This window comes from Pecten maximus, chromosome 11 (assembly GCF_902652985.1).
Source record: "Pecten maximus chromosome 11, xPecMax1.1, whole genome shotgun sequence".
Taxonomy (NCBI): domain Eukaryota; kingdom Metazoa; phylum Mollusca; class Bivalvia; order Pectinida; family Pectinidae; genus Pecten; species Pecten maximus.
In genome coordinates, this window is record NC_047025.1 from 19,994,178 (window position 1) to 20,017,276 (window position 23,099).

The 23,099-nt window shown below is 34.0% G+C and overlaps 1 protein-coding gene across 1 annotated transcript in view; it reads right to left on the reverse strand.

Moving 5' to 3' along the window:
- The window catches only part of LOC117337029 (F-actin-uncapping protein LRRC16A-like), an 84,162-nt gene extending 61,885 nt beyond the window's left edge, over nt 1-22,277 (reverse strand). The window contains exons 1-10 of the mRNA XM_033897777.1: nt 22,118-22,277; nt 20,932-21,029; nt 6,168-6,218; nt 5,191-5,250; nt 4,524-4,651; nt 3,953-4,118; nt 3,424-3,497; nt 3,036-3,111; nt 2,408-2,496; nt 1,003-1,097 (exon numbers count right to left, since the gene is read on the reverse strand). Coding sequence (XP_033753668.1) covers nt 1,003-1,097; nt 2,408-2,496; nt 3,036-3,111; nt 3,424-3,497; nt 3,953-4,118; nt 4,524-4,651; nt 5,191-5,250; nt 6,168-6,218; nt 20,932-21,029; nt 22,118-22,154 — 874 coding nt within the window. The 5' untranslated portion in view covers nt 22,155-22,277. The remainder of the gene's footprint in view (nt 1-1,002; nt 1,098-2,407; nt 2,497-3,035; nt 3,112-3,423; nt 3,498-3,952; nt 4,119-4,523; nt 4,652-5,190; nt 5,251-6,167; nt 6,219-20,931; nt 21,030-22,117) is intronic.
- Between the last annotated feature and the right edge of the window lie 822 nt (nt 22,278-23,099).

Below are 23,099 nucleotides of genomic sequence, written 5' to 3' on the forward strand. Positions count from 1 at the left end.
GACACAATTAATTGTCACACCTTGTCTGGACAAAGTATCTGAGGACACAATTAATTGTCACACCTTGTCTGGACAAAGTATCTGAGGACACAATTAATTGTCACACCTTGTCTGGACAAAGTATCTGAGGACACAATTAATTGTCACACCTTGTCTGGACAAAGTATCTGAGGACACAATTAATTGTCACACCTTGTCTGGACAAAGTATCTGAGGACACAATTAATTGTCACACCTTGTCTGGACAAAGTATCTGAGGACACAATTAATTGTCACACCTTGTCTGGATAAAGTATCTGAGGACACAATTAATTGTCACACCTTGTCTGGACAAAGTATCTGAGGACACAATTAATTGTCACACCTCGTCTGGACAAAGTATCTGAGGACACAATTAATTGTCACACCTTGTCTGGATAAAGTATCTGATGACACAATTAATTGTCACACCTTGTCTGGATAAAGTATCTGAGGACACAATTAATTGTCACACCTTGTCTGGACAAAGTATCTGAGGACACAATTAATTGTCACACCTTGTCTGGACAAAGTATCTGAGGACACAATTAATTGTCACACCTTGTCTGGATAAAGTATCTGAGGACACAATTAATTGTCACACCCTGTCTGGATAAAGTATCTGAGGACACAATTAATTGTCACACCTTGTCTGGACAAAGTATCTGAGGACACAATTAATTGTCACACCCTGTCTGGACAAAGTATCTGAGGACACAATTAATTGTTACAGAGATATATTTACCAGGTAATTTACTACATTGAAATTACAATCTTTATTGATAAATTGCCATGTGGCCAAAAATTGTTGTCTGACTAAAATGATTCATTTTAACTAAAGTAAATGGATCTAGAAATTATGTTTACCAAAGTCAGTGAAACGTTAGTCACAGTGTATGTATTTTCAGTTTAATTCTTTTGCAGTAGTGGTGTAAAGCATTGGTATTCGTTAAATACCTGATGATTCTCTAGGGTTGTACCTACCTTTGTCATCTATTGTGTTTTTTGACAGATCTATACTATGTAGTGATGCTGAACTGTTGGAGAGTAAAGCCACTGAAAGCTTCTGAACAAAATCTCTGGAAAAACAAATTACAGAAGAATTTATTCAATCTACCTTTGAATAATTTGTTCGCCATCTTTTGATATGCACATATGATGCTCTAATTTTTATAAATTTAAAAGATAAACTAAAACATTAATCCATTTTTTATAAATTTAAAAGATAAACTAAAACATTAATCCATTTTTTATAAATTTAAAAGATAAACTAAAACATTAATCCAATTTTTATAAATTTAAAACATAAACTAAAACATTAATCCATTTTTTTTTTATTTTAAAGATGAACTAAAACATTAATCCAAGTTTAACTCACTAATTCAAATTTCGGTTTAGAAACCTAGTTCTGAAGTTTAACATTTGTCTCACTAATTCACATTTCAGTTTAGAATCCTAGTTCTGTAAGTTTGATATTTGTCCCATCTCTAGTTATATAGACCAAAGCCAATCTCAATACCAAGAGATAATTTCCAGCTAGCCCTATGATGACTCTGAGTAAATTAAACACCCCACTTCATGACACTTAATTACTATTGATAAATTACATTTCAATGCAGACCAAGAGACATTTATCATGTGTAAATCTTTGAGTCACTTGACCATAAACTTGCAATCATTTTTAACCTTTGGTAAAAAGACTATAAACTTATGAGTTTATCGTACCAGTTAATCCCCGTGTCTCTAGACTATAAACTTATAAGTTTATCGTACCAGTTAATCCCCAAGTCTCTAGACTATAAACTTATGAGTTTATCGTACCAGTTAATCCCCAAGTCTCTAGACTATAAACTTATAAGTTTATCGTACAAGTTAATCCCCTGTCTCCAGACTATAAACTTATGAGTTTATCGTACCAGTTAATCCCCAAGTCTCTAGACTATAAACTTATGAGTTTATCGTACCAGTTAATCCCCGAGACTCCAGACTATAAACTTATGAGTTTATCGTACCAGTTAATCCCCGAGTCTCTAGACTATAAACTTATGAGTTTATCGTACCAGTTAATCCCCGAGACTCCAGACTATAAACTTATGAGTTTATCGTACCAGTTAATCCCCGAGTCTCTAGACTATAAACTTATGAGTTTATCGTACCAGTTAATCCCCAAGACTCCAGACTATTAATGTAGTTAATGAGTTTACTCCTGATCATGAGTGACCAGACGTTAACTTTATGAGTTAATCCGTAATTCACTTAGAGACCTTAGACTTAGGAGTTGAATTCTGAGTAACCAGACCATTAAATTATGAGTTAATCCCCTGAGTCACCAGACTTAAAACTTGTACACCAATCCTGAAGTCATCAAACTATAATGTTATTAACTTACGAGTTTATCCCTGAGTTACTTAGACACAATTCTTTTATCACAGCATTTCTTCTCATCACCTTGAAAACTTCTAATTGAGCATCCAGTGTCTGTAATAGATGAAAATGTTACATTCTGAAGAATAGTTTCAAACCAATACAAACGTCAACTTTTTTAAGTCAACTATTTATTTTTAACAATTGCGAAATAAGTTATACCAACTTATCTATATACATGTAAATTGATTTATCACACTTATTGGTCCGGATGGAAGTGTGTGAGGGGTCTTAGTTCGGGAGGATACAGGAGTATCCAAATAAACCCCATGCGGTTGAGCAGGTGACCCAATACCTTTTCTTGTCAAATCAGGGAATTGAACCCTGGCCACTTAGGTGAAAGCCAAATACATTTACCACTGCCATTAGACCACCTTTATATAAAATTCCAAAAATAAAATACTGGTAAGTCACTCAGAAGGAAAAGCTTAAAAAATAAAATTTAAGGTATTCATTTGTTGTAAAAAGAATGTCTATTACCGGTAGTAAATGCTCTTCTCTGAGGCTTGAAGTTTGAATGTGCACACAAGTATGCATACACTGTACTACATTAATGTTCTACATTTAGGAAATATAAATGATGTACTACTCACCAGCTTGACATCATTGGCATCTAGCTTTGTAAACCAGGTATTGTGTTCTAACGCTCCTATTATAGGCACAAGATCTCTGGAAAACATCAATGGCAATGTCGAAATACAATATAACACAACTTCAATACATTGTAAATTTAGCAACTATATTCTTTTACCCCCATGTGTAGAATTTGTGTTCAGAACCTAATTGGGTACAGTCTCAGACTCCAAACTTCTACATCGTTAAGTAGAACTTCCCTATCCCCTAGGCTGGACTGTATAAATCAATTATGCTATATTGTTTGTTTGCTTGCATACAACAAGTGAGCAAGTTGAAAGACATACCTATGAATTATTATCTTGGTTCTAAATGGTCAAAGTCAGTAAGTCTAGATATATAACTCACCTTGGTTCTAAGTGGTCAAAGTCACGAAGGCAGAGTTCCCTAGAGTCTTGAGACAAGTAGATTGTATCGATATCCTGTGGATTAAGAAAACAATATAAAACACAATTCTTAAGTTAATATTGATAGCATACAGGTATTTATGTACCCATTCGACCTCTGCCCTGAAGGTCACACACAGGTATATTTAAGTACCCCGTTTGACCTCTACCCTGAAGGGTCACACAAAAGTATATTTACGTACCCATTCAACCTCTGCCCTGAAGGGTCACACACAGGTATATTTACGTACCCATTCCACCTCTGCCCTGAAAGGTCACACACAGGTATATTTACGTACCAATTCAACCTCTGCCCTGAAGGGTCACACACAGGTATATTCATGTACCCATTCGACCTCTGCCCTGAAGGGTCACACACAGGTATATTTACGTACCCATTCGACCTCTGCCCTGAAGGGTCACACACAGGTGTATTTACGTACCAATTCAACCTCTGCCCTGAAGGGTCACACACAGGTATATTTACGTACCCATTCCACCTCTGCCCTGAAGGGTAGGCTGTGGTAGTCACACATACAAGCATACATCATTGTGTATCCTCCACATGGACCAGTCTCCTTGGAGATGTTTTTAGTCATATCTGTCATCATCTTTGTACGTTCTGGTGGGCACACATCTATTTTCTTTATTAACCTCCTGTTAGAAATAGAGAATGTCTGGTTCAATAATTGGTAGCCATCGTGTTCTGTAAATTACCTGAATTTATAAAACCACCTGAATTTATGTTGTTCTTGAAATCACTGGAATCTCTATTGTTCTTTAAATCACCCGAATTTATATATAGTTCTTTAAATCACCTGAATGTATAGTGTTCTTTGAATCACCTGAATTTGCCACTGTACTTTAAATCATCTGAATTTTATATTGTATTTAAATCACCTGAATTGATTTTGATCTTTAAATCACCTGAATTTGTATTGTTTGTTAAATCATCTAAATTTGTTTTGTTCTTTAAATCACTTGAATGTATATGTTCATTCATATGAAAGGTCATTATTAAAAACAAAATTGAAATGAAGACAATTCTCCACTAGTACATACTCTATGGTGAAATCTGGAAAGATGTGACGAAGGGATACTGCCAGGTGTGTGATCATGTGATTCACCTCCTCAGTCTCCGCCTCCAGCGTCACAAAATTGTACGTCTTTCCATCTACAGTCACTGATAACTGTAAGAAACAATTCACAGTAGTGGTATATTGAAGCTGTATATCTCTGAACACTGCAGGAACAAACAAGAACACTGCAACATCCAATTAAATACAGACAGAATGAGGGATGTATAGAATGTTTTTTGGTTTGTTTTTATTTAACATCCTATTAACAGCCAGGGTCATTTAAGGACGTGCCAGGTTTTGGAGGTGGAGGAAAGCCGGAGTACCCGGAGAAAAAACCACCGGCCTACGGTCAGTACCTGGCAACAGCCCCACGTAGGTTTCGAACTCGCAACCCAGAGGTGGAGGGCTAGTGTTAAAGTGTCGGGACACCTTAACCACTCGGCCACCGCGGCCCCTAGAATGTACATATGAGTGGGCTTATAACTGCTGGAAAACGGGCTAATATTGCAGGATAAAGGTCTGTATAGTATAACTTAATTAATTAGTAATTAATATGTATGTTTCATGTATTGAAACCTGATACATTGTTGTTTATCTAAATATTAAAATCAATCAGGAACTTTATTTAAGATTTAAATGATATAACATACCTGGTTTGGCTTTTTACTTTCTATAGCTTGTATGTCCAGGTAGTTAAAGTTATTCTCCAGCTGTAAAGAAAGAAATATGTCCTATTTCAATTTTTGAATTTTTTCAAATACAATACTATATTGTAAGTTTTTGCTACAAGTGATAGGTACCAGAACATAACATAATTATACAGCTGTGTAGTTCAGATAATAACACTTGCCACTACTAGGAGAGTTTAGCAATTGTGATTAACACATACAGTAATATGCATCAACAAAATTAATGATTACAATGCAAATTAAAACACACAGATACATATACATAACACTATATGAATTACAACACATAGCAACTCATGCATGTTATATATCCGATCGATTGTTCTTACCTGGTCTGATTAACATTTCAGTCTATACTTACCTGTTCTAATTAACATTATATAGTTCCATAATCAATTGATAAATACCAACCGTTTCAGATTACCTTGGCCCTATATAACTAAGTTGTAGAGGGTGTGTATAGTATAGCCGTACAGAATATTACACAACCACAACATAATTTTGTACCCACATGTGTGACCCCTTCACCATGACTTCCCCCACACAATAGACTCTCCTCATTAAGAGGTAAACGGAGACCTATTACAACAGCTGATTTGTCCAGATCTGGGTACTATCATATTATCTGTTTATCTAACAACTTTAACAAATAAACAGGAATACAGGGGCTGGCTGAACTGGCACCCTACTTCCTGGTGAAAATAATTTGTGAGCCAGAATGGAAGTATAATTAAGCTTTGTATCTGAATAACTCTGCCATTTATAATATAAACTGAAAATAAAATCTATATACATGTAGGTATATAGCACCATGCTGCTTTGTTATACTAGAGATCTACAAGATTAAATATGAACATAGAATCTTACAATATATATGACAACAATATAATTGACTATCACAATTAACTGCTAAAACTTTCGAAAAAAAAAATCCTTACCCTGGCTGGTGTTTTTGGAATGAATACAAACAGTCGGCATCCTGAGAAAACCTACAAAATAAAGTTGTAATTATATAACTATACATGTACTTAAAATGTCCAGTAATTACCAGTAATGGTATTCCGTATGATTAAGCAATTGTACCGTACTGCAATTTCTTCGGAAGGCAAGGACTTCCAATATGTAGGTAATCAAGGCCTTATTACTCTGTACAATAAATTACTCTACAATATATGTAGCGGGTTATAAAGATTACACATATTCACTTTTAGGTTCAAAATAAATGATTCTTAGAAGTTATCATTTCAAAAAACACAACTCTTTAAAGAGCTTTGGGATGGCTGCAGTTTCGTAATTCTTGCATGAAATGGAAATCTATGTATTTAAATTGATTCATGGTTTTAAAAATATTTCATTTTTAATTTTACAATGCTAGTGTATTGATGTATGTCAGACTTTACAATATGTTTAGAAATTGATAGGTAATATTTGGTTAAAAGCTGATTTAGGTATGCTCAGAAAGACATACTAGGTCTAGATGGCTAAACCTTGATTACAGGTATAGGGCGTAGAAGATCGTTGATTACAGGTATAGTGCGTAGAAGATCGTTGATTACAGGTATAGTGCGTAGAAGATCGTGTCATTACATACATATAATTAATTTTTCTTTGTTTTCATGGTAAATACTCAAATGTGATTGGTCGAAAAATTCTTTTCATTCTTCTATGAAAGAAATTCCGAGAATAGCGTGAAAAATTTGACGTCACAATACGACAATTGACGTTGCGTATTGATTTGAGAAAAAAAATCCCATTTAAAACCAGTAAAATTGTACATAAAACATGTTTTAAATTAGAAAATCATTTTCAAAAATTAATTATAAGCATTAATTGATGTCAATTTTTTTTTAAGTTTCATCGCGGTATGAAACAAATTTTGTTTGCAAACTTCTGTAAGAATCCGCTACGCAGATTCATACAGTTTGCAAACAAAATTTGTTTCATACCCCGATGAAACTAAAAAAAAATGACATCAATGATTAAATAAATCTCTGAACTATAGGGAAAGGGAATTTTTAAGTGCAATATACAATTTGTTTATTGTTACAATATTGGCAGATTAACCTCGACCTGCTAGTTTGTGAAATTATATACTACACCTGTCTGACAATTTGTTTTTTCTCCCTAAGACTTACTCTAATTATTGTTACATATAAGGGTTCTACATATACTGGATTTGAATTTATAAGCACATAATTCACTTACAGAAAACTCAAAGGCAACAAACTTAACAACTTGCCAAGAGGCGGCCTGTACTGCGCACCTGGGTATTCAGTTATTACGGCAAAACACTAATTGAAGTTCTATTACAATTCATGCAAATACTAGGGGTAATTTTCTCTTTACAAATGGATAGCTTATATATTATATATTGACCCAATTTGGACTGAATCCTGCCATATATAAATAGAAGAAGAAGGATTTGAAGAATTTGCAATATTCCGGCCCACGTACCCCTCAGGCCACTGAAGGTCCTATCTGACCATTTATACAAAATGTATTTCCCTTTCCCATAGGATGCTTCAATTGACATTTTGACTAACTTCAGTATTTCATTCAGTAAAAGGATTTCAAAGAATTTGCAACCGGAACATGTATATATATATATGACCCAAATTGGTCCTGCCCTACAGGCTCTTCAGGGGGACAGGTCAAACCTTTTATACAAAACAAATGGTTCCCCTTCACCCAATGCAAGGATACCCTAAATCTTTTCATTCCTATATACCTACAGATAAATTAGAAGGATTGCTACATTTCCCCTAACTAGGCCCCACCCATCAGGCCCATGGAGATTGAGGCCAACATTTTACACAAAATTAGTTTCCCTTCATCTAAGGATGCTTCAGACCAAATCATTTCATTCCTACAGAAGTTTCAAAAAAATTAATTGCTATATTTACTTGACTCTACATTCACCCCTCAGATCCACTTTTCATTCAAAATTAGTTCCCTTTTACATATAATTAAGGGTTACTTCAGATCAAATTTGGTCTAAATCCAATGAGTCATTCATGACAAGTAGTGATTTGTAGGAAATGTTGACAAATTAACAGGCAGAAGACACTAGCTGTGCCACAGTTCAAACCATTTTCAAGTATTATAATCTATTTGAAATCAGGGTACGAAACAAAGAATTTTTTTTTAAGAAATGGTGTCTATATATTGCTACTTAGCATTACCTATTATGGAATTTTATTGAGCATCATACAGTTGTTTCATGCCTTAATTATCAGTCAACAGTGTTTTAAAACTCTTCCCCGAGGTGTTGGGACCAACCCAATGAACTGTTTCCCAATTCAAGGCCGCTATTATATTAGGCTGAGGAACGCGATCCAAAGTTGACGTTCCTTTGGCCTCGCAGTACGCTGTAAGAATTCATACAAACCCTTTTATGACATTTTATGTGGTAGCCGAATCCCTATTTTCAATTAGATACAACAAACCCTGATATGAGATGTCTTCAAACCTTTCTGACTTTGAATCTAAAGAGCGTTGCTAGAGATAATGCTTACAAATCACGATCAGAAAGACGCTTCATCATAATCATTTGGGTGTTTCGGCGCGTACAGATGTTCCTCGCCAGTAAGCAGTCAAAAATATTGACCGGTCAACAGTCGAAAATACTTGATTTACATTTACATAGAGAGACAGGTAACAATTATAATTATATACCCATCCTCTGATTCTGTATTGAAATCAAATTATTTTAGTTCACAATTGTACATTTACAAAACAACTAACTCATACAAGACAATTTGCATTGGCCATTATATAGTTACAGGACCCAACAAATGTGAAATTAAAAAATTCAACTTCATTTTATTTCTCTTTTCACATGATACTACTGCATAGAGAAAACATTAACAAGAATGCAACTTTGTTTCTTTGATATAGGTCAAAGGTCAAATGGTAGGTCAGAGTGACCTAATTTTCATATACAGACATGTACACACCACCTCACCTAGGTTGACATACATGTATATATATATGTCCCAAGTGTTAGGATCCAGTGACAAGTAGTGTAGGATATGGTGCCTACTATATTCACCAACTCTTTCTTTGATGTAGCTATAGGTCAAAGGTCAAACTAGTGATCATGATATAACAGACTTCCCCATAATACACAGGTAACACAATGAGATATAGATAGGTATACATCATACATTACAGGTATACTCAAAGTGTAATATGGCTCATCAGATTATTGTCCAATAATGTCCTCATAAACCACAGGTAATTGCTAACTACAGTCCAGCTAGGTCTCAACAAACTTTCCACCTGGACACACCTGCCCGAGGCATATATGTTGTACAGTATCAACATTACAAAACATCTGATGTTTGGTGAAGACAATACACACACTGCATGTGTCTTATACACTGTGGTTATTTAGAGTGAATGAGCTAGTGTACATGTCCACTTGTAAATTAAGGTCAATCTGAGGTCAATGATACTGTCATAAAGATCAGTCATTGAATATATTCATCCCTAAAATCCTGTATCATCTCATAGAACATTACGAGGGTTAATCATATTGCTGGAATATAATGTTGCTCTGATGGCTGAAATCTTTGCAGAGTGAATATCACAAAGACAAAGTGTGATGAGCGTGTATCACCTGGCTGTTAAACAACTCCCACTCACAGTTGTATGAAAATCTTTGCAACATTTTACGTAAATCTAATTTCTCATAGATACATTGTATATTTATTGGTGAAAAGGAAACAAGTTTATCAACTTATCTTAATCTTGTTAATTTGGGAGGAAACTGGAGTAACAGGAAAACCTGTTTTCTAGCTCTGATAATTGAAACTTCTATAATCTGATTGAGGATTCAAACTTCAGTCACTTGGGTGAAAAACAAGTATTTTACGTTTGCTTTCATTCAGCTTTTGCCAATTGGCAAGTGACCCTAAAGTTTATATATTGAAGTCAGATAGGAAACAATCTTTATTAGGATATTCATTTTGATTACATATGGTGAAAATAGGACAATATAATTTATATACCAGCTAATGTTACTATAATTCTGATTATTAGCAACGTTAACTTGCTAAATATAAGTAATCACTATTAATTCAAGGGAAACAACTCTATTCTCTGTTAAAATTATTCATGGATTTAAATATATATATATGTAAATAAGCCCCGCTGTGACATCGCTAATTTCGGTAATTGTACAAACATTCAGCATTGAATGACTTATATACAACATTTTATATGTAATACAAACATATATTGCATCATATACATGCATGTACTCCAAGTTTTGCCTTTCCACTTCCCAATCCATACATACTTTCATGTTATTTGAAATTTAAACTTTTTTATGAACTGAAAAACAATCGATCTATTTAAAATATTATAGAACCTTCTGGTTTTACTCACATTTTGAAAAATTTCAAAAATCATAATCTACTCTTAAATTCAAAGTCTTTGAAAAAAAATAAGATTTAACATCCAGCAAATTGTTGGTATTTCTGACTGAGGAAATATAAGGTTGAGATTCAGTATAAAGCTATGTAACTGTTTACTGGGCTAAGGAAATCGGTCCTCAGTCGTAACTCACCACAAATATTAACTTCCTGTTCATCTAAATACATGCATGTAAATATATATATACTTATTTACTAACCAGACTGGCATCTATGTACAGATCTAGAGTTTATAAGCGTCAATCATTTCCTTGCTTATTCATGTTCCAAGTACTGTACAAGTCATTGTGAGTTATATACATATTCAAAAGGGAAGTTCATCTCCTTCAATTCTTAAATGTATTATTTTTTTTACATATTCACAATTGTAAGTCACTGTAATGTTTAAAGACATAGGGAAGTTCAGGTCCCAAGCTATCAATTACAGCAGGGTTGGCAAACATGAGATGTATCAACATGAAACAACCATCAATGAACATCTGCTATAACAGTGACTTGATACATACAATACACATTCATGTTCTGTACGATACACATTCGTGAGTGAAAGTGAGATTTAACAAAAAAAAGTAGAATAGCAACAAAAACTTAATAGACATGTACAGATGTATGACGGGGATCAGGTGGGGTATATTTGTGTTCCAAAATACTGCATTACCTTTCAATACTGAGAACTTTAACCCATCTGTGATGTATATATTGATGTAAGATCTAACATATCGCACTGTAAGAAGTCTTGTCAGCAGGTTCTTTTACGATATCGAATGGCCAAAATGAGACAAGATAACAAGCCCAGTTTTTCTGTCTCCTTGTGGTATATAGCATTTTGTAATAAGAGAGAATGCAAACAGCTATACATAGTTTTTGCAGAATTTATTGTTCACAAACCCAATTGCAGACAAAAAAAATCACAATATCCCTTTAGACAATGTGAAATTAATTACATATTAAATATATTAATTTTAATATTAATTGGTTTTATTTTTATTTGTTTTATAAAGATTTTAAAAAATCTATACAGAAACTCTAGATGCTGAAATTAGGCAACTGTCATTTTTGATTGCAAAAAGTAAATATCAGTCAGAGTATCAGGAATGGATAAGGTTTATATATAGATATCATTTATTCAGCAAGTATAATTAGGTGACATCAAAGAGTTTCTGTTCACCAAACAACTGCATGGATGTTTGAAAAGACAATATAAATTACAATTTTATAAGAAAGACATGAAATATTGATTTTAATTTAATTTTTCCTCAGACATGTAATACACAAATATCTTTGTTATAGTAACTTTCCTCTGATTTCTACAGACAATATCTACTGGTTGATTTACACGATGCCCGACAGATCATGATTTCAGATATTACGGTGGTGTCACATTTTAACTAGGTCTTGGAATTAATCTTGTCACATTTTAACTAGGTCTTGGAATTGATTTCATCACATTTTAACTAGGTCTTGGAATTGATTTCATCACATTTTAACTAGGTCTTGGGATTAATTTTGTCACATTTTAACTAGGTCTTGGAATTAATCTTGTCACATTTTAACTAGGTATTGGGATTGATCTTAATTGTCACATATTAACTTGGGGTTGGAATTTATTTCGTCACATTTTAACTATAGGTCTTGGAATTGATTTCAATCTCAGATTGCAAGCAAACTTAGAATAACAATACAAGTACATGTAGATCGATCGAGTTATAATGTTTATCACCTCATTTATTATCTGTTTCAGTCTGTTACTGTATAGTCTGTACTGCATGGCCACATTCTACCTATACACTACACGCAGGATTCTGGGAAGTGATATATACTGTTTACACAGGAACGTAACCTATACTATGTACCTCTGAGTTTCATCATTATCGGAGGGACTGTCTGGTAATGAACCTTGAAGAGCTTGGTGAGATAACGAAAATTAAATGCTTGTACTTAAGATATCAGACACCTAGTCTGTGTGGATAATGTACCCTGCTACTATATATCTACTGTATACCTGGTATTTTTCGCCCCAGGTTATTTTCGCCCTTGAGCAACACAAAAGATATTCGCCCCATTTTAATTTCGCCCTAAACTACTTTTAAGAAATGTATTTTCCTCGTTCACAATCGGAAAATTCCGTTCGGAATTCTCGATACAATTGCACTCGGAACACTCAGGATTTATCCAGTTCCCCCATTTTCTTTTCTTTGCATATCCCGATGAGGTGTGAAATGTAATCAGGTGTGAAATATACAACGTTCACCTGTGTTCAGATTTACTTTTAGCCTATATTGATTCAAACAGTATTAGGTGTGCATGGTCGATTTTAAGCAAACACGACGAGTGGTAAGTTCACCATGCCGTGACTAATTAGAAGTCTATATCTAGCTACTGACCAGTGTTTTCTTTTGTTCATTTGTCATCGATTGAAGCCACAAGCGACGGTGAACTCATAAAATCAGTCTTCACAATGGCAGAGACCTATCTGTGTGCATCACTTTAAAAATTACATGTACTTAGTATTTATAGCTTTTGTTTTAAATCAAATATACTAAACCTAGTACGCTGTTTTAGCCGATATTCACTCCAAGTGATATCGCAAATTTACAAGGCCTAGATTTAGATCTAGATTTTATTTCACATGCATAGATTTGAATAAAACAATAACCTATTTTATAAACTTAGTGTAAATATATAACACGTGTTGCTTGTAATTGTATAGGATATAACACACTTGAAAAGTACGAGGGTACAGTGTATGTTTTAGATCCGACTACAAGTAGCCTATGTACGATAACTTGTAAATCCTGCAATTGAGCTTGAAATGTTCGCCGTCATCTTAAATTCGCCCTATCATCAAAGGGCGAAAATGGCGAAAATTAAACGGGGGCGAAAATTACCAGGTATACAGTATCACAAACTGGCCTATACTACATGTTCTTAATTGTATCACACGTAAATATGTAAATACAGTATAGTGATGTCAAAAATACTTTGACATCATGATCACTATATATGCCGTCGGAGCCAAAATGTGACAGAAAAAATCTTAAACTCCTGGTTACATTAAATGGAATTAATTAAATTTGTCAATAATTGGATATTTCACCTATCATCGCCTAACGATTCACGTCGACCATGTCAAATTATAGAACATGTTTAACATTCCATATTACATATAGCCGTTCACGTAAGATCCTCTATGTACAATGTGCTGCAATATATATAACTTGTCGATAACATGTAAACCTCTGACAGCCTATACTAGTTGTAGCCTAGTGACATTATAGAGCTGTATATATGGTAATCTCTGTATAAAACATGTAAACCTCTGACAGCCTATACTAGTTGTAGCCTAGTGACATTATAGAGCTGTATATATGGTAATCTCCGTATAAATTCCTCGTCAAACTCTTACTTCCTGTTACATTATTTTACATGTGGAAAGTACAGCACTTCAGTTTAAATTATGTCACTCAAAAGTTTTCAAAGTGGTCTCAATTTACAAACACAGCTGCCCTAGATGTCGCCAATATTAAACCACTCTGTATGTATGTGTATAAGTCTAGTGTTGTCAATATAGATATGGGTCATCAAAACCACTCTGTATATATGTGTAAGTCTAGTGTTGTCAATATAGATATGGGTCATCAAACCACTCTGTATATATGTGTATAAGTCTAGTGTTGTCTATATAGATATGTGGTCATCAAACCACTGTATATATGTGTACAAGTCCAGTGTTGTCAATATAGATATGGGTCATCAAACCACTCTGTATATATGTGTATACGTCTAGTGTTGTCAATATAGACATGTATAGTGATCAAAACTCTTCTTATATCCCTTCAAAATAAAGGGTGAATGCCTTAAATATAATATATGGATCTCTTTCAGATATAGTGTAAAAATAACGTCCGCAACAAAGTCCAAACAAAATCAATATTTTGCAAGATAATAAAAACAACTTTAAACAGGGAATACATTTTTGTTATCGTTTTACATATAGTGTAGACAGAATCGGGGATGTTTTAAAAGCAATTCAATTGTTTGCTTTGGTTTGATGAGAAATGCCCACGATTTTAACCACTTAAGTTGGGGCACAATGGGGGTAGTATCATTAAAGAATTTGTAGATTATTGATTTCCAGGTGTTTCTGTATTTACATTATAATGTGGTGTTTTATGTTTATCCATTTATGTGTAGTAATTGTCTATGTACATATACACTGTACTGAACTGTACTGTACGTTGAAAATCAGTTCGATTACTTTAAAGCTTCCAAAATTTCCATTTTTGTGTCAATTAATCGTCTATGTACTGTATGTGTTGAACATTGATCATTTTAATTGATATAGCTTCCAAAAATTGATCCAGATATTTTCATTTTTAAAATGAACATGGTGCATCTAGTGATTTCAGTGTTTTTTTGGGATTTGATTGAGTTGCAGGTCATGATCATGATCCAATATAAGGCTGACCTGAGGTATATAATCAGATAAGATGTTGAATCTGGTAAACCAGACAAATATACTCATATATACTGTGGGATGTTATACTCCACTCACATCCCATTTTCGTCTTTTAAAAGTACCTATATATATGTTTCATTCGATTTTCTAGTTTTGAATCCTCTATGAATTATGACACTGATCTCTGCACTCAGTCGGAGCAGGGCTTCCAGTAGACCTGTGAGAGTATGTTTTTGACTCCCAAAAATGAGATTTGCCTCTTTGGATTGAAAGGACACTTCTACTTGACATGTTTTGATCCTTCAGGTTTCAGAGAAAGTGATTTGATCTCTGAAATTGCTAAAAATCAAGGGTCAACTGGATGTCCTCCTATCAGAGTGTCAACTTCCGAGCGGGGCACCAGAAAGGGTACATTTTTGCATTAAAATGACATTAAAGGTAAAATCAAATCGTAGATTTACCAGTTCATACCTACAGTTGAAGATTTACCAGTTCATACCTACAGCTGTAGATTTACCAGTTCATATCTACAGCTGTAGATTTGCCAGTTCATATGTACAGTTGTAGATTTACCAGTTCATACCTACAGTTGTAGATTTACCAGTTCATATCTACAGTTGTAGATTTACCAGTTAGATCTATACAGTTGTAGATTTACCAGTTAACGTTCATACCTACAGTTGTAGATTTACCAGTTCATACCTACAGTTGTAGATTTACCAGTTCATACCTACAGTTATAGATTTACCAGTTAGATCTATACAGTTGTAGATTTACCAATTCATACCTACAGCTGTAGATTTGCCAGTTCATATCTAGATCTACAGTTGTAGATTTACCAGTTAGATCTATACAGCTGTAGATTTACCAGTTCATACCTACAGCTGTAGATTTACCAGTTCATACCTACAGTTGTAGATTTACCAGTTAGATCTATACAGTTGTAGATTTACCAGTTAGATCTATACAGTTGTAGATTTACCAGTTAGATCTATACAGTTGTAGATTTACCAGTACATATCTACAGTTGTAGATTTACCAGTTCATACCTACAGCTGTAGATTTACCAGTTCATACCTACAGTTGTAGATTTACCAGTTAGATCTATACAGTTGTAGATTTACCAGTACATATCTACAGTTGTAGATTTACCAGTTAGATCTATACAGTTGTAGATTTACCAGTACATATCTACAGTTGTAGATTTACCAGTTAGATCTATACAGTTGTAGATTTACCAGTTAGATCTATACAGCTGTAGATTTACCAGTTCATATCTACAGCTGTAGATTTACCAGTTCATACCTACAGTTGTAGATTTACCAGTTAGATCTATACAGTTGTAGATTTACCAGTTAGATCTATATCGTTGTAGATTTACCAGTTCATACCTACAGTTGTAGATTTACCAGTACATATCTACAGCTGTAATTTACCAGTTAGATCTATACAGTTGTAGATTTACCAGTTAGATCTATATCGTTGTAGATTTACCAGTTCATACCTACAGTTGTAGATTTACCAGTACATATCTACAGCTGTAATTTACCAGTTAGATCTATACAGTTGTAGATTTACCAGTTAGATCTATACAGTTGTAGATTTACCAGTTCATACCTACAGTTGTAGATTTACCAGTACATATCTACAGCTGTAATTTACCAGTTAGATCTATACAGTTGTAGATTTACCAGTTAGATCTATATCGTTGTAGATTTACCAGTTCATACCTACAGTTGTAGATTTACCAGTACATATCTACAGCTGTAATTTACCAGTTAGATCTATACAGTTGTAGATTTACCAGTTAGATCTATATCGTTGTAGATTTACCAGTTCATACCTACAGTTGTAGATTTACCAGTACATATCTACAGCTGTAATTTACCAGTTAGATCTATATCGTTGTAGATTTACCAGTTCATACCTACAGTTGTAGATTTACCAGTACATACCTACAGTTGTAGATTTACCAGTTAGATCTATACAGTTGTAGATTTACCAGTTAGATCTATATCGTTGTAGATTTACCAGTTCATACCTACAGTTGTAGATTTACCAGTACATATCTACAGCTGTAATTTACCAGTTAGATCTATATCGTTGTAGATTTACCAGTTCATACCTACAGTTGTAGATTTACCAGTTCATACCTACAGTTGTAGATTTACCAGTACATATCTACAGCTGTAATTTACCAGTTAGATCTATACAGTTGTAGATTTACCAGTTAGATCTATACAGTTGTAGATTTACCAGTTTGTAGCAGGTGAGGAAGAATGAAAGCCCTCCCGCATGATGACGATAATTATTATGATTTATACATATATTTTTTTTCAACTTAATGAAATTACTTTAAAAAAGTAGTAAAAAAGAAGAAATAAACTGCATAATCCCACACTTGTTTAAAAAGTCCAGTCCAATCAAGTATTTAACTAGGTGTGTTACATGATTTACAGGCAAGTTCAAATGACTATATATTATATGGTCAAGACATCAGAGGTTTCTCACCATGTTAGTTTATTTAATTCAACTATACAATTACCATAACAGATATTATCATAGTTTTTCTGTCAAGCCTGAAGGTTTGTGATGAAGAACGTACAGTCTAATAAGTCTTTCCAAATTGTACACATATAGCCTTTAGTAATTCTAAATTGTACACATATAAGTTCAACAAATATTCTTCATAAAATAAATCAATATTTTCCCATAGAAAATTAATTAAAAAGCATTCGCCCGACACTGCTTGGAAATTTCCTCAACTTCAGATAGACTCTACGAAAAGGCATATAAGGAAGTTCCCAAAAAGCATTCATGAAACTGGGGCTGGTTATATAATTATATAATCTAATTTCAAACTTCCATCATGGTAACCTTAGGCTGGCTATATGATTTAATTTTAAACTTCTATCATTGTAAGGGCTGGCTATGATTTAATTTTAAACTTCTATCATTGTAAGGGCTGGCTATATGATTTAATTTTAAACTTCTATCATTGTAAGGGCTGGCTATATGATTTAATTTTAAACTTCTATCATTGTAAGGGCTGGCTATATGATTTAATTTTAAACTTCTATCATTGTAAGGGCTGGCTATATGATTTAATTTTAAACTTCTATCATTGTAAGATTATTCATTCACATTTATATAAAAACATTCTGTGATTGATATTTATTCATTATTGATTAATTATCTGTATTTGAAAAATAGTCCCATGTGTCATGTAAACTCATCAGGTGATGGATTGTTTTGACCAGTGATAACACATATCTTTATCTCTATTAATGAACCAATAGGTACCACCTGTCTGATGTTATGTACATAATACCACATCCTGGTCTGATAACAACTGTGTTTATTACATTGAATATTTGGAGTATCAGACTGTACATATAGCCACCTCGGAGAATCGTAGATAAAACACTTCCTAGTTAGACTATTTATATAGATGAATAATAATATCAGAATCTGTTTACCCAATCAATTTTTCCACCTTATCACACAACATATACCAGAATGGACACTAATTCTAAAAAAAAACAAAAAAAACAAGGTTAATGTTAAAATTGTTTTTTCACTAATGATTACTACACCTTTATCATAATTGGACAATACCTTACATCGCGATAAGGATGTGGAGCAGAACAATTAATTCACCTTAGTTTGTATGTCATCATTAAGCATTAAGATTTACACACTCAATTGCAAGAGACAAATAACAAGAGGCCCAATGGGCCTGTATCGCTCACCTGGCTCTACTATGTTGATTACCTCTTTATTAAAATATCATAGTAAGCTAGATTTATTCGTATTAAAAGATTTTCTAGTCCTACATTCCAGCATTCTATTGGCCTAATATTAGGTCTTGCAGGCTCTTGGCTATCGCAAAATTATTGTTTACAGATTTAAGCCGATTTCATCCCTGTGACCTTTAATGAAGGTCAAGGTCATTTATTTGAACAAACTTTGTAGCCCTTCACCCGAGCATGCTACAGGCTCAATATCAAGTCCCTGGGCCTCTTAGTAATTGAGAAGAAGTCGTTTGAAGATTATAGCCTATTTGACCCATGTGACCTTGAATGAAGGCCAAGGTCATTTATTTGAACAAACTTTGTAGCCCTTCACCCCAGCATGCTACAGGCCCAATATCAAGTCCCTTGGCCTCTTGGTTATTGAGAAGAAGTCGCTTGAAGATTATAGCCTATTTGACCCATGTGACCTTGAATGAAGGTCAACGTCATTTATTTGAACAAACTTTGTAGCCCATCACCCCAGCATGCTACAGGCCCAATATCAAGTCCCTGGGCCTCTTGGTTATTGAGAAGAAGTCGTTTGAAGATTATAGCCTATTTGACCCATGTGACCTTGAATGAAGGCCAAGGTCATTTATTTGAACAAACTTTGTAGCCCTTCACCCCAGCATGCTACATGCCCAATATCAAGTCCCTTGGCCTTTTGGTTATTGAGAAGAAGTTGTTTGAATGAAAAAGTTGACGCCGGACTGACGGACGACGGACGCCGCCCTTCAGGCAGGTGAGCTAAAAATTGCTCATCTTAGGAAATTCTTAAGTACTGTTAGTTCTTATGCATATGCTTTTTATGAAAATGAATTTTGTAAAGTTTATGTACCTGACTGATCGCATCAAAACGCAGGTAAAGTCTGTAAAGATGTGTTAATGTGTAAAGATGTGTCACTGTGTAAAGATGTGTCACTGTGTAAAGATGTGTTACTGTGTAAAGATGTGTTACTGTGTAAAGATGTGTTACTGTGTAAAGATGTTTACAGTGTAAAGATGTGTTACTGTGTAAAGATGTGTTACTGTGTAAAGATGTGTTACTACATGTGTAAAGATGTTTACAGTGTAAAGATGTGTTACTGTGTAAAGATGTTTACAGTGTAAAGATGTGTTACTGTGTAAAGATGTTTACAGTGTAAAGATGTGTTACTGTGTAAAGATGTTTACTGTGTAAAGATGTGTTACTGTGTAAAGATGTTTACAGTGTAAAGATGTGTTACTGTGTAAAGATGTGTTACTGTGTAAAGATGTGTTACTGTGTAAAGATGTGTTACTGTGTAAAGATGTGTTACTGTGTAAAGATGTGTTACTGTGTAAAGATGTGTTACTGTATAGAATTTACCTATCAATTTCAACCAACTCATTGTGTCAAAAAATTATCAATTGGAAAACAAACTGACATTTGCTTTTGCTTCATTGTGAATTCTCATAACTATTTAATGCATGTTTATTTCCACAATACCTATGGTAACTGCAATATTTAGTCATTACAATATATGTGCACAGTGCAGCAGACACAAAAAAAAAAACTGTCTAATACAACAACTCACTGGAAAAGGGAGAAAAATATCATAACTGTATTCCTGTTCTTCAAAAGCTTAATATTTTTTCATCCCTTCTACATTTTTCCAGTATATATATGATAGTTTTAACTTTGCAGGTCCCTGGAAGTTTCTCAAATGTGGATAACTGATGACCTGACACGACCTTAAAGTCAGTTAAGCAGGATAATTATAAGCAGATTGCCATTTTGATCACTTCGAGATCTAGAGGCTACAAAGCAGATGTGACAAAGACATTTTCAATAATTTGGGTTGCTTTTGGGGACAGCAGCCCCAAGTAAATGTAACATTTAAACTTGTCTATAAATGGGTAAACTGTAACAATTTTAATTTGCAACAAACTTGTTTATGCAGGTCAGATTATTCAGTTCTCTTAATCTTGCATAAGACACTTTGCAGAGAAACATTCACACACATATACATGCTGAAAGTTCTATACTCACCAATACTCTTTGTTCCCATTTCTCAGCTTTTGTTTCCTGTTTGACCATACGTTTAATGAACAGCTTGACTCTCTTCCCAAGAGTCTCACGTATGCTGTCTGAAATTGAATAACATTTTGTGTAAAAAAATTGAATTCTGAATGTATCATCAATATTGTTATCGCTATTTTCATTGTCAGAGAGGCAGTTACTCAGAAACACAAAACCCATTATCTAACATAAATGTTTTCTTTTTTAATGTTTCATGTTTAAACTCAAAGCATACTGTATATACAGTAAACATTCTGTCATATATATACATATCTATGCCAGGTATCTTAGTAAGAATGTTCAAGTCAAAGTTAAGCCCCTTGAGGAAATCCTGAAGCTAACATTGGTATTTGTGTAATTTCATCCAGACATGGTCATCATATATATATATGCATGTTAAAGTATCAAAACAGGAAAAATTTAGTTCTCCATTTTGGAAAATCTTTCAAAACAAAGTTTGGCTTTGTTTCTTTAACTCAATCATTTTTTTAACAGCTGATTACAACATATGTCAACTGTAATCAACTCGGTTTCAATGATAATACATATCAAAGTGAAAATATGTAACAGATTACTATTTTTAATCTCCAGTTTGAGACTATCAAGATTTACATATAGGATATTAATTGATAAATTTACTTAAATCAACTGGAGCATTCAAGTTCAAAACTTTACATTTAATTGCCAGAAACACGGCACTACAAACATGTATAACTTATAATCAGTAATATTTTCATTCTATAATGTATTCTGTAAGATATTTAAATCTAACAAAAGGAAAAGATATATTAGTTGAATTCGTGCAATATGTTTAATTTACAGTGATGTATTGAAGGTGTTGTATCAATGTATATACAACCCTGGCCAATAGCTAATGACAATGAGTATAAATGACAGTACGTCATCCATGCTTGAATGATCACAACATGAACTGAAAGTAGTTTACTATGATCTACTATCCCCTTATTATTACAGTAACACCGTCTTAACATCTTTTAAACAATATCTTACAAAAGACAAGGCATTAATATTAATAAGAACAAAAGTAACGTCCTTTATCGAACGACTGCGGTGTAACCGCTGATGTAAACATCACGGAAGTGTGCCTCTTCACTACTTCAGGGGCCCTCATAGTTAGAAGGCGTGTCGCTTTTACCTTGTATGTCACGAGGTACATTGTTGACGGATGCCATTTTGACAAACTGACGTTAGTGTCTACCAACAACAAAAATAATCCCCAAGCCAGACGAATCTGGTGAGGACTGCAACGCCGAACGTGTAAAAGTCACAACACGGAAGCTGGTCTGCGAACTTCACGTCGCCATGTTTTATGAGGAAGTGACGTATGGCGCGCAAGAGATTGATTTTTTCTTACTATTTTTAGAACAATAACAAACACACGTGGACCGCATACACATATGGTGTTTTCCCGCCATTATTTCAACATATTAGCAAATGTAAATTTGATTAAAGTTTTCACATTTGATTAATATTGCTGGTAAATATTTCCGTTAGGTAGCAAACTCCCGGTTCGACTAATGCTTGGTAACTGTACAAAGATACAATTTACCGGTTCGCTGGCTACCGAGGTTACGCCCTGAAGTCACGAATCAAATGTAAATATAGAGATTTGTTAGATGTGTGTGACGTCACAAACACATAAAAGACTTAGTCAGAATATTTTTCTACAAACCCTAATTTTGCATGAAATAGGATAATTGCATTCGTGACATGATTTAAAAAAAAAATTTTTATCGCGGACTTTAATCTGAATAGGCAGAGACTGGTATATACGTCTCTGGAATAGGGAAGTCTATTTAAAGTAAAGTAATCATGATCTACGTATCAACAAAACAAAAGTTCGAGGGGTGACTGTCAATTTTCACATCACAAAAAACAACACACACACACACAAAACAAAAAACTACGAAAGCCGGTTGGGACCATTTTCGTAGAAAAAAAATAATTTTTTTTCGCGTAATAACACGAAACCATCGCGTTATATCGCGAAACTTTCGCGTTATTACGCGAAACTATCGCGTAATATCGCGAAACTTTCGCGTTATTACGCGAAACTAACGCGTAATATCGCGAAACTTACGCGTTATTACGCGAAACTAACGCGTAATTACGCGAAA